Raw genomic sequence first — 11,471 nt, forward strand, 5'->3', positions numbered from 1 at the left:
CCAACATTACTCTCCATCCAACTTTTCATTCTCACTTTTTCTCTTTCCTACTTTTCAGATCAGTTCCACCTTCTTCACTCTCTCCACCTTTCTCTCTCATTTCTAAATTTCCTTTTACAGCTTTCCTCCTATGCCCTCCCTCGATTACCTTTACTTTTCTTTCTGCCCTCCATTTCTACGACTCTATCAACCAACACTCCCACTTCTCTCTCTTCATGCTCTGTTCACCCCCCTCTCTCTCTATGACATAACATTGTAGTGTGTGCTCATAGACAAGGGAATTGTTTGGTGTGTGGAGGGAGGAATGGGAGAGTCGAGGAAAGGAATGGGGGAGATAAAAAAAGAATAAAAAAAGGGGGGGGGGGACAGGGGTCGAGGCGGGGCGGGGAGCAGAGAAAAGGAGATGGATTGATTGGTGTAGAGAGAGAGAGGGGGGGGGGGGGAAGAGAAAACGAAATAAAGATGAAAATGACGATGAAGACTTATATATCTGTATCTTGTACCATCACCTGTCAAACGCACATATAGTATATATACTATCAAGTCAATTGTGTTTTATTCCTACTGTCTTTTTTCAAAGCTGCGGTCATGACTACTTAATGCAAGGTCTTCTTACCTCTCCCATATTATACCCGTAAAACTTCACAATTTTCTGATGATGCCATATGGCCAAAATTTGATATTAATGAAATTTTGTGTAGGCCCCCTACATGTGGTTTACTTTTCTTTCATTATGTTTTTGAACGTGAACCAACGCAGGGGCATTGGACTCATTTTAACTGCACCCGTGTATATGAAGCATAAATGAAGACTATGTCACAGACTTTCTCCCAACAAAAGAGAACGAGAGAGAGAGAGAGAGGAGGACACGTTGAAAACTTTTGAAAGCGTTCTCGCTTTTAGTGGGAGAGGTGGAATCGAGTTCACCCGCTTAGAGAACTGGGGCCCGTTGTCGCAAAAGTGTTATGATTAAACGCATGTCAACAAATCAAGCGCAAGTCTCTTATTTCATTGGTTGAAAATCTAGTTGTGTATGGCTTGTTGAGTTGCGATTGATCGTAACTCATCCTGCAACAAGCTTCATGTGTGGAACGCAGTCACACCGTAGAAGCCAAGACCGATCAATATGTATTACATTATTACCAATGACATATCAGCGATTTGGAGTGGGTCAATGTGACAGTACCATCAGAGTCATTGTTATTCTAGCTAGGCTGTAATTTTATTCGAATATTGTACATGCTCTGAATTGCCTCCGACAACGCCTCTCTATATCACATGTTATAAGATAACTTGCATGACTAGTGATAGACGCAATAGAAATTGACTTTAACTCATCCAAATACTGATATTAATATCATCGCATTCAACGATCCAATGAGACGGATCAGGGCAAGCCTGGTTAATCAACGAGAATGACTTTGTATATGAGCATGATGTCGTTGGCGACATGGATATCGGTATTTGTTATGTCTTCTTCGGTCGTGTATGGATGCTTCCCAATGGATACTGGCTCAACATCGTATCCTAACCTTTCCGACGATGAAGGTAAATCATTTGAAATAAATCTTTATTTTTAAAAGTAATATTCTTTAGAAAGAAATGAAGGAATACCTGCTTAAAGTAGTCAGGTTTGTCTTCAATATTTCACACTCTTGCAAATATAAGTCTATGACACAATAACAATAAAAAACTAAGTGGTAGGTTTCCAATTGTTTTGGTCATTTTTATCGTTTTGGTGGAAATCGTTGCTTCCTGTAATTCAGTTTATACTTAGAAATAATCCTGTAGAATTATATATTTGCAATATCCTTCAGCCTTTTTCACATTTAAAATTTGGTACAGATCTCTTTATAAGCAAATGGCAATATAACTCTCGAAAAATCTTTCCACTTTAGTAAGCACCACTTACTTTTGAAAAGTTCGTGAAAAATGATTGGTGCAGAACTTGGAAAAAGCTATATGAATTAAAGTAGACGTTAATGATGAAGAACGCATGGACAATGAAAAGATAGATAGTGGTGACGATGAGTCAGATAGTGATGACGATGAGATAGATAGTGATGACGATGAGATAGATAGTGACGACGATGAGATAGATAGTGGTGACGATGAGATAGATAGTGATAACGATGAGATAGATAGTGATGACGATGAGATAGATAGTGATGACAATGAGATAGATAGTGATGACGATAAGATAGATAGTGATGACGATGAGATAGAAAGTGATGACGATGAGATAGATAATGATGACGATGGGATAGATAGATGACGACGAGATAGATATCGATGACGATGAGATAGACAGTGATGACGATGAGATATATAATGATGACGATGAGAAAGATAGTGATGACGATGAGATAGATATTGGTTACAATGAGATAGATAGTGATGACGATGAGATAGATAGTGATGATGATGAGATAGATAGTGATGACGATGAGATAGATAGTGGTGACGATGAGATAGATAGTGATGACGATGAGATAGATAGTGGTGACGATGAGATAGATAGTGATGACGATGAGATAGATAGTGATGACGATGAGATAGATAGTGATAACGATCAGATAGATAGTGATGACGATGAGATAGATAGTGATAACGATGAGATAGATATTGGTTACAATGAGATAGATAGTGATGACGATGAGATAGATAGTGGTGACGATGAGATAGATAGTGATAACGATCAGATAGATAGTGATGACGATGAGATAGATAGTGATAACGATGAGATAGATATTGGTTACAATGAGATAGATAGTGATGACGATGAGATAGACAGTAATGATGATGAGATAGATAGTGATGACGATGAGATAGATAGTGGTGACGATGAGATAGATAGTGATGACGATGAGATAGATAGTGATGACGATGAGATAGATAGTGATGACGATGAGATAGATAGTGGTGACGATGAGATAGATAGTGATAACGATGAGATAGATAGTGATGACGATGAGATAGATAGTGATAACGATGAGATAGATAGTGATGACGATGAGATAGATAGTGATGACGATGAGATAGATAGTGATGACGATGAGATAGATAGTGATGACGATGAGATAGATAGATGACGATGAGATAGATATCGATAACGATGAGATAAACAGTGATGACGATGAGATATATAATGATGACGATGAGATAGATAGTGATGACGATGAGATAGATATTGGTGACAATGAGATAGATAGTGATGACGATAAGATAGATAGTGGTGACGATGAGATAGATAGTGATGACGATGACATAGATAGTGGTGACGATGAGATATATAGTGGTGACGATGAGATAGATATCGATGATGATGAGATAGATAGTGGGGACGATGAGATAAATAGTGATGACGATGAGATAGATAGTGATGACGATGAGATAGATAGTGATGACGATGAGATAGATATCGATGATGATGAGATAGATAGTGATGACGATGAGATAGATAGTGGTGACGATGAGATAGATAGTGGTGACGATGAGATAGATAGTGATGACGATGACATAGATAGTGGTGACGATGAGATAGATAGTGGTGACGATGAGATAAATAGTGATGACGATGAGATAGATAGTGATGACGATGAGATATATAATGATGATGATGAGATAGATAGTGATGACGATGAGATATATAATGATGACGATGAGATAGATAGTGCTGACGACGAGGTAGACATGACGATAGAATTGTAACGATGGGATAGATAGTGATAACGATGAGATAGATAGTGGTGACGATGAAATATATAATGATGACGATGAGATAGATAGTGATGACGATAAGATAGATAGTGGTGACGACAAGAGAGATATGACGATATGATAGATAGATGACGACGAGATAGATAGTTATGATGATGATATAGATAGTGATGAAGATGAGATAGATAGTGGTGACGATGAGATAGATAGTGATGACGATGAGATAGATAGTGATGATGGTGGGATATATAGTGATGACGATGGGATAGATAGTTATGACGATGGGATATATAGCGATGACGATGGGATAGATTTTAATGACGATGAGATAGATATTGGTGACAACGAGACATATATATTGATGAAATAGATGACGATGGAAAGATAGTGATGGAAATAGGATAGATATGACGATGAGATGAAAATAGATACATGGTGATGATGCGAAATTGATGGCAATATTCCATAGCGTTATTGAGGATTGTAAGTAATGAAGACTGTATATTCTAAATCGGGAGAATTTAGTATAAGACATTATTGTATATAAAGCATCATCAAATTTTGTGTGCCCCTAAACTATGTCATTACCCCATCCATTTTTACCAATAATTTAGACATGCACTTGTTCTTCGTTTCTTTCAGGCGATTTAGGAGAGGTGTGGCAGGGGTCTGTTGATTTTATTGATTACTGGTGCGGGATACCTGAAACATCATACCACGTTGATAGTCAAGACACTAAGCGACGTCAGCTACGGGATATTTCTGAGGACATCGACATCAATAATTACAGACTTGATCACTCGATCGTTCTCTTTCGCAGCAAGAGCTTTGAGTTTGGACCAGGTATCGACCTCGTCTATGATCGAGGAGGTGTTGGAAGAAATGCTGAGGGGTGTCCTGTATCCTGGACGCGCTTTGGGCAGAGCAAATGCACCCTGAAGGAAGCAGAAGAGATGGCTGCAGAACACCAGGCGCAGTATGGCTACCACCTCCTGTGGAATAACTGCCACCATTTCGCAGAATGGTTCCTTCGTAAATTAGTGACCAATCAATGTTCACCCGCCCCGGAATATACAAATAAGGATGATGGTATTGGGAAGATAATGAAAGAGGAAGGGAGTGTGGAAAGTTTTCAAGTAGAGGAAGATATTAAGGAAGACGAGAGCGAAGTAACAGATGGAAATGAGAATTAAAGTAAATAAATGCGATTTTTTATCATTAAATTAAGTTTATTGCTATCCTAAATCATAGAAAATTGATTGTTGAAAAAAATAGTTAATCACTATTATATTATATGATAGAAATGTAGCTTAATGTGAACCCCCCCCCCCCAAAAAAAAACAGTTTTCATGACGTCTGGTTCAACGTGCAACAGAGGAGGGGATTATTGTTAATATGTGAATCGTAGAAAGAAATACATATATATGCCATTGAGCATTGAGGGGGTTAACAGATAGATGATGTTTCTTACCACCCGGGGGTGGTGGGGGCGTTTCATCAAACATTGTTGTTAGTAGGTGGTTTTCTCCGAGAGCTTCGTGAGACGCAATTTCTGTCTCTGCGCTGACTAAATTGTCAGAGCTGACAATTATCGCGCTACAATATTAATGAAACAGCCCCCCGAAGTGCAGTCAATATAGGGGCTCATAAACTGCTATCAGCACTCTATTTTTGTAAGTGTTGCAGGTTTGTTCATGCGATATGGTTATTGAAGAAATTAATTATTACGTGCCAGGGTAGATGAAATGTGTATCGAGTGGTGGCACCAGGATTTTCAGGGGGGGGGGGGGATGAAACGAGACAAAAGAAAAGGCTGGGTAGGAAGGGCAAGGGCGGATACTCAAATTTACAATGTAAGTCATAATTTTCACTTTTTTTTGGAGGGGGTTGGGGCATATCCCTCTGCCATCCAAATTGTTGCCACCTCTGATTGTTTCTGATAATGGCTTAAACCTCTGGCGTAGTTTCAGGACTTCAAAACCGAATAATGGGTACTCACTCAAAGTTTATATAATCAGGGTAGTGAAAGTTTAGAACCCCCACTCCCTCTTCCCTGGTATAATAATGTGAACGGAAAGAATGTATTAAGTATTTCGGAGCCGTATTCATGAAGTACGGAAAGCACTACATATTTTTCCTCTTTTTATAAAGAATATTTCCTGAGCAAACAAGTGAAAGGATATGGGAGAATAATAAATATACCACTCAAACGTCAGCCTTTTTACGCCTCAAGAGTTTTCCTTTGCCTAGAATGATGTTTATGTTAGCACAGTCACACTATGCCCTCAATCCTCATGTTTGCCAGATTTTATGATTTTCTGTTAAAAGAAGAATGAAAATACACGGGAGACAGACAGTCTCAGCTCTGCTAGAATAACATTCGCATTCTTTTGTAATGAATCCCCATTTTCCGCCGAGTTTTACAAAAGTGAAATTCAAGATGAAAAAGAATGATCGAATTATTGTCTTTGAAAAAAACAAAAACACCCACCTACAGTAAACACACACACACCCACCCACACCCTCCCCTACACATGGTTCAGATTTGCATATTTGATTTAACAAAGTAAACATCTGTCAAAATAGCCGTTAAATAAAACGATTAAAACTCGTCCCCTACTCCAACAATGTTAAAAGCGAATTCACATTATTATTATTATTGTCACTACTCCCTTTTGTCACTAATACTACAGGTGATGGTTGTCCCTGCATCTGTTGAAGAAATGACATGAAGAAGTGGAATGAAAATAGAGTGAAGAACCAGGAGCTACTATATCGACGACTTATCGTATACCATGGAGCTTAAAACTCATTGCATATACGAATTTAAATTGACGGCCATGGGATAAAAAGAAAATAGGAAGGTGAAATGTTCATGAAGTTCATGCAACGGCCAGATTAGACCAGGGACCCTTTGCATTAGAGTTGCAATAAAACACAACTCTAAAACTTAATTGCATCATGATTTCCAACCAATCAGAAGTGCTTGTATGGGACTTCCGCTTGATATTTTGACGTACGTTTAGACGAAACACGGGCCGCCTCAGCTCCTTCAAGGTAACATGAGTTTACTTTCACACGGGGCAATGTTTCCTTTACAATAATAATGAAAAGAATCGTTTGAATGGTTCACATCCAGAAGGCTCTTAAGTTCGTTGCTTCAAAGTTCACCCTTTGTCGAAAAAATTCTCCAGCCATTTCACCTTTCCCCCTTTAAGCTCCAATCACAATGTCGTCTACTCCGTCTCTACAATTTTAGTTAGACAGGGTTAGACAGCCGGACTTTTTTTGTCCATCATGTAAAGCGACTAAAAAGTTTGGGAAAAGGAAAGCAAAGTTTAGAAATATAAATGTCTAAACCTTCTTTTTTTATCATCTGATATCGAAGAAATTTAGATCGTTGTGTTTTTTCCCGGGCTTTTCATTCAAATGAACATTTTGTTTGGGTTGACCTCCCCTTAAAGGCAGCAAGAAGAATTTTTCACATCTATTCACAAGGGGCAAACTGACTAACGATTTTTTTTTCTGTGAATGGAAAACTTAAAAAATCAAGCAAATATTATGTTCAATATTTAAATACATCAATTAACATTAAAAATATTAAGTTCGTCGATAAAATAAATACAGTCTGTGCCAACGCTCGTCTTTTTTATCATCCCCGGGGGATGGGGCCAAGAAAAGACAGATAGCAAAGTAAAATATGACCGAATCGTATCTACATTATGAGTTAACTCTCGGACACGTACCATGAAGCTATGTCAGAAAAGATTATGCCTTGTGAAAGGTTTCCTTTTCTCAATATAAGCCTATATATATAAATGTCATAAGGACCCCACTGTATCGTACCTCTCATTGGTGGAAACTTTGTTATCATTGATAACTTCATGTGGTTGGTAATTGAAAATTGTTTTTATGGCAGTTACCGTTAATGTCCGAGTTACCATCATCTCTGTTCAAAATAGTCTCTTAAGCTCCGAAAGAATCTTTTGTAGCGTTCGGTTTCATAAACTAAGATAAGTATTCATAATTCTTTCACTTTCCACGACTTTTGAGAGCAGTAAGTGTCATCTTTTCAACCCTAGTGCACATGTGTAAGAAAAGAGCAAACAACAAATGCATTAGAGGTCAATCTAAAAATATCTATATTAAATGATTTCCCATGTCTTTCATTAAAATATTGACAAATTTCATGACTTCTCTTCACCCTTTTCTTCTGGAAAACGCATTTTCAAATACCTTGGGTAAAACTATCCTTGACCAATGTGAATCAAATAGAGTTCATAAATCAGGAAAAATGATATGTCAACTTAAATGGCATTCTTATATGGCTTGAAATCTACAATAGATCAGGTAGGATGGAAACTGGTTTGGGTTTAGGTTCATTTTTAAGATAACTTTAGTTCTGTTTGTGAAAGTGATTGATGGAGGAAACTGTCTGTGATTGTGATATTTGGTACTCAAGCACAGGTGTTTTGCTGTGAAGCTTTGGAAACATAAAAGTAATAATTGATTCCGTTCTTCTGAAGTTTATGGGCACATGCACACAGATTAGCATGTTTGGGACAAAACCACGATTGCAGGCCTACATGTGACATATTTTTCTGCATAACTTGATTTTTTGCCAAAAACATTACATTCAACACAATGAAACATGGCTTGCCACTTCTATTATTGAACTTTTATTATTTCAATTTTTATTTATTTATTTTTTTACAAAACACAGTTAGACAAATCATTTGATCAACAGTCCCCTGAAAGAATGCATGTGTAAATGCATTTCAGATCTGAACCAGGTGCGGATTGTTTTGGCACAATAGTTGGCCCTCAAAACTATTTTGTTTAATCCTGCTGAAACCGCGCCTGGCCTGAACATACCTATAAACCCAAATACTTCTACAAACTAAAGGAATTTATAGAAAGATAAAGAAACAAACATTGCATTTTACCATGGAAGGCCTCGATAATTACTATATATGTTCATTCCATATCAGTCTCTTGTATCCCTCCCCCATAATTAGTTATGCTGGGTATGTAAAATATATATTGTAATGTAAAGTCTGGAGGACAGCCTAGGTGGTTCCCAGACTACGATAACAATTGACGACAAAGCAATGTAAAAAAAAATCATGTTCAGTGCACCTAAATACAATGGAAGCTGGTGTGTTTCTCAAGTACTAGTGCTAGTGTGCTACAAATTACACAGTTTAACCTAGAAAAACAGAAGAACATCATTTTGGCAACTGCAAGGGAACCAGGGCCCCGTCTTACAAAGAATTACAATTGATCCAATCTTATCTCTATGGAAATCCATCAATGTCATAACTTTTTATACGGGAAATTTGCAAAATGTCCTTTGTAAACAAAGGAGAACACACCAAATTGTCAATAAATCAATGAATTTATGGTAATACATTCATATCTAGAAACGTTTTTGAACAAACATGCATTTTCTACGTTGACTTTGCTGGCTTTCCATAGTTGCGATTGATCAGATCAATCGCAACTATTTGTAAGACTGGCCCCAGATCATGTAACAGTCAAAAGTCATACCACCAATTATACTTTGTGATTAATTACTGGTTCTGTCATCAATCCTATGTCTTTAAGATAATAACAAATTTGCAATGGATAGCTGACTTCATAATAAATAAAAAAGATCTTACAATAAATTGTAATTTGTGATTGATTGCTGGCTCCACAATTAATAGTAAGTATTAGAATCAATTGCAAATTTGCTATGGAATGATGCTCCATTATGGCAATAGAAAACATATATGATTTCTACAGTTATAATAGACAACTGCAAAATATATTTGCAATAATGTATTTGCAATTAATTTGAATAAGGTTTTAGCAACAATTCATTTGCATTCATCCACCCCCAACATTTCAATCATAAAATACATGTAAATGGTACAGCACTTTTGTAGAATCTCAAAACAAATTACATTACCAGTGAAAAAACTGATCATGTTATAAACTTAGTCAATTTATTGGACATGAATACATAGGAGGTTCCATTAAATTTGCTCTGGTGACAATTGCTCCGATGGAATACTTGATCGTTAAAGCCAAACATAAAACCAGAATAGACCCTACTCGTTATCTTTACGTTATTTTGTGTTGTTTATGGTAACTCCCGTAGGAATTCGGCAAGACAGCATTTTGCTGGTAAACACCAAGCTGGTATATAACCAATTACCTAGGAAACATTTTACATATAATGGCTGACCTTATAGACGACAGATATTACTCTCGGGCTTTTTTATCAAAGTAAAGACAATGGCAGAGTGGGGATTTGAACTCACAACCTTGCGATTAGGAGTCCAATGCTCTAACCACTGGACCACACGACCCGTCATTCTGAACCAAACATAACTCTATCCCTATGCCCTCAGTCTGAGATATTAAGACTGGAGCAAATGTGGCCAGAGCAAATGTCATGTCACCCAGCATAGGATAGTAGGATTTGTTTCAAGAGACTGGAATTAATGTTGATCAAGGGAATGCTTCATGAAGAGCTGTTGAATCTGAATAAAAGACAACTTAAGTTCCAGAGGGGTGTTTCAAAGATTTAAGTATGACTTCAGGCTCACTTAAATGCCGACGCGTACATGATATGCAACGCACGATCTGACCATTGCGGTCAAGCCGTTCATACCATACGCAACTTGGTATTTAAGTGTGACTCTAAGTCATACTTAAATCTTTGTGAAATACCCCCCTGAGCATGTAAGATATTTAAATAATACAGTGAAAAGGTAGAGAGGAAGTGCTCATCCCATCAAGTGTAATCTGACCAATACTACATGAGATAACACATGCAAGTGGGTGTCAAGTGTGATATTTAGTCACGCTCACATCATTGTGAATCATCTCCCATATACAGTGATGCTAGAAAGGTAGTAAACCCCAACACACAAAATGGACACCTTGAATGTTGAATGTAGACAACAATGGTACAATGTTCAGCGAGCCCAGAGAAACAAATTTTAGTGAATGTAAAATCTTATCACCTGACTCCATGATGAAATATCTAAAACATGGCAGAACTTGAACACTTTAAATACATGTATGCTCATTTCCGTATAGGGTTCACTAACATTTCAGCACCACTGTAAAGTGCATTTATAGTCGAATAACAAAATTAGGTACAGATAGCAAAATATGATCGCCTATGATAATCTATATCAATTCCTGGGGTGCATTAACCGTAAAAGGACTGGGCTATTTGAGATGTATTGAGGATGGGGGGGGGGGGGGAGGGGGGGGGGGCATGATGGCCTCCCCTTCTGATCTCGGCCGCCATTTGCACAATTGCACCAAAATTTGGCATGCATTCTTTACCACATAAACTACGAGCCAGTATAGAAATAAATTCTGAAAATAATTATTTTGTTATTTATTATAAAATATGCAAATTTATCTATAAAAAATATTTGCACACGAAATTTCACTTCAATTTTTTTTTTCAGATGTAATCTTTGTAATCAAATCTAACGGTTTCCACAAAGAAAACTTGCGAAAGCAAATTTTTCCGTATGTATTTCAAATAAAACCAAAAATTAATTAAGCAGACCAATTAGATCGAAAAATCATCACCCTATTATGAATTTCATCTCCCATAGACTTAGTACACAAAGTATAAAAATGAGCCATTTTCGGCATGACATTGTCTCGTAAAAGTCATGTTGCATTTAAAAAAAATCATGCGAAGCGTTGAGGGGGAAGGGAACATGGCCCCCAGTCCT

General features: G+C 37.3%; 1 protein-coding gene across 1 annotated transcript; it reads left to right on the forward strand.

The window, feature by feature from the left end:
- The first annotated feature begins 841 nt into the window (after positions 1–841).
- On the forward strand, positions 842–5,934 carry LOC135157327 (uncharacterized). The gene is made up of 2 exons (XM_064112502.1): positions 842–1,548; positions 4,363–5,934. Exons 1-2 carry the CDS (start codon positions 1,416–1,418, stop codon positions 4,911–4,913), a joined length of 684 nt encoding a protein of 227 aa, XP_063968572.1. The 5' UTR covers positions 842–1,415; the 3' UTR covers positions 4,914–5,934.
- The last annotated feature ends 5,537 nt before the right edge of the window (positions 5,935–11,471 follow it).

Source organism: Lytechinus pictus, chromosome 17 (genome assembly GCF_037042905.1).
Source record: "Lytechinus pictus isolate F3 Inbred chromosome 17, Lp3.0, whole genome shotgun sequence".
NCBI classification, from domain to species: domain Eukaryota; kingdom Metazoa; phylum Echinodermata; class Echinoidea; order Temnopleuroida; family Toxopneustidae; genus Lytechinus; species Lytechinus pictus.

Bases quoted from the DNA above. Each gene is read 5' to 3' on its own strand.
- LOC135157327 (XM_064112502.1), top strand. From the start codon at position 1,416: ATGACTTTGTATATGAGCATGATGTCGTTGGCGACATGGATATCGGTA. The intron at 1,549-4,362 runs GTAAATCATTTG...CGTTTCTTTCAG, and splicing joins TAACCTTTCCGACGATGAAG to GCGATTTAGGAGAGGTGTGG.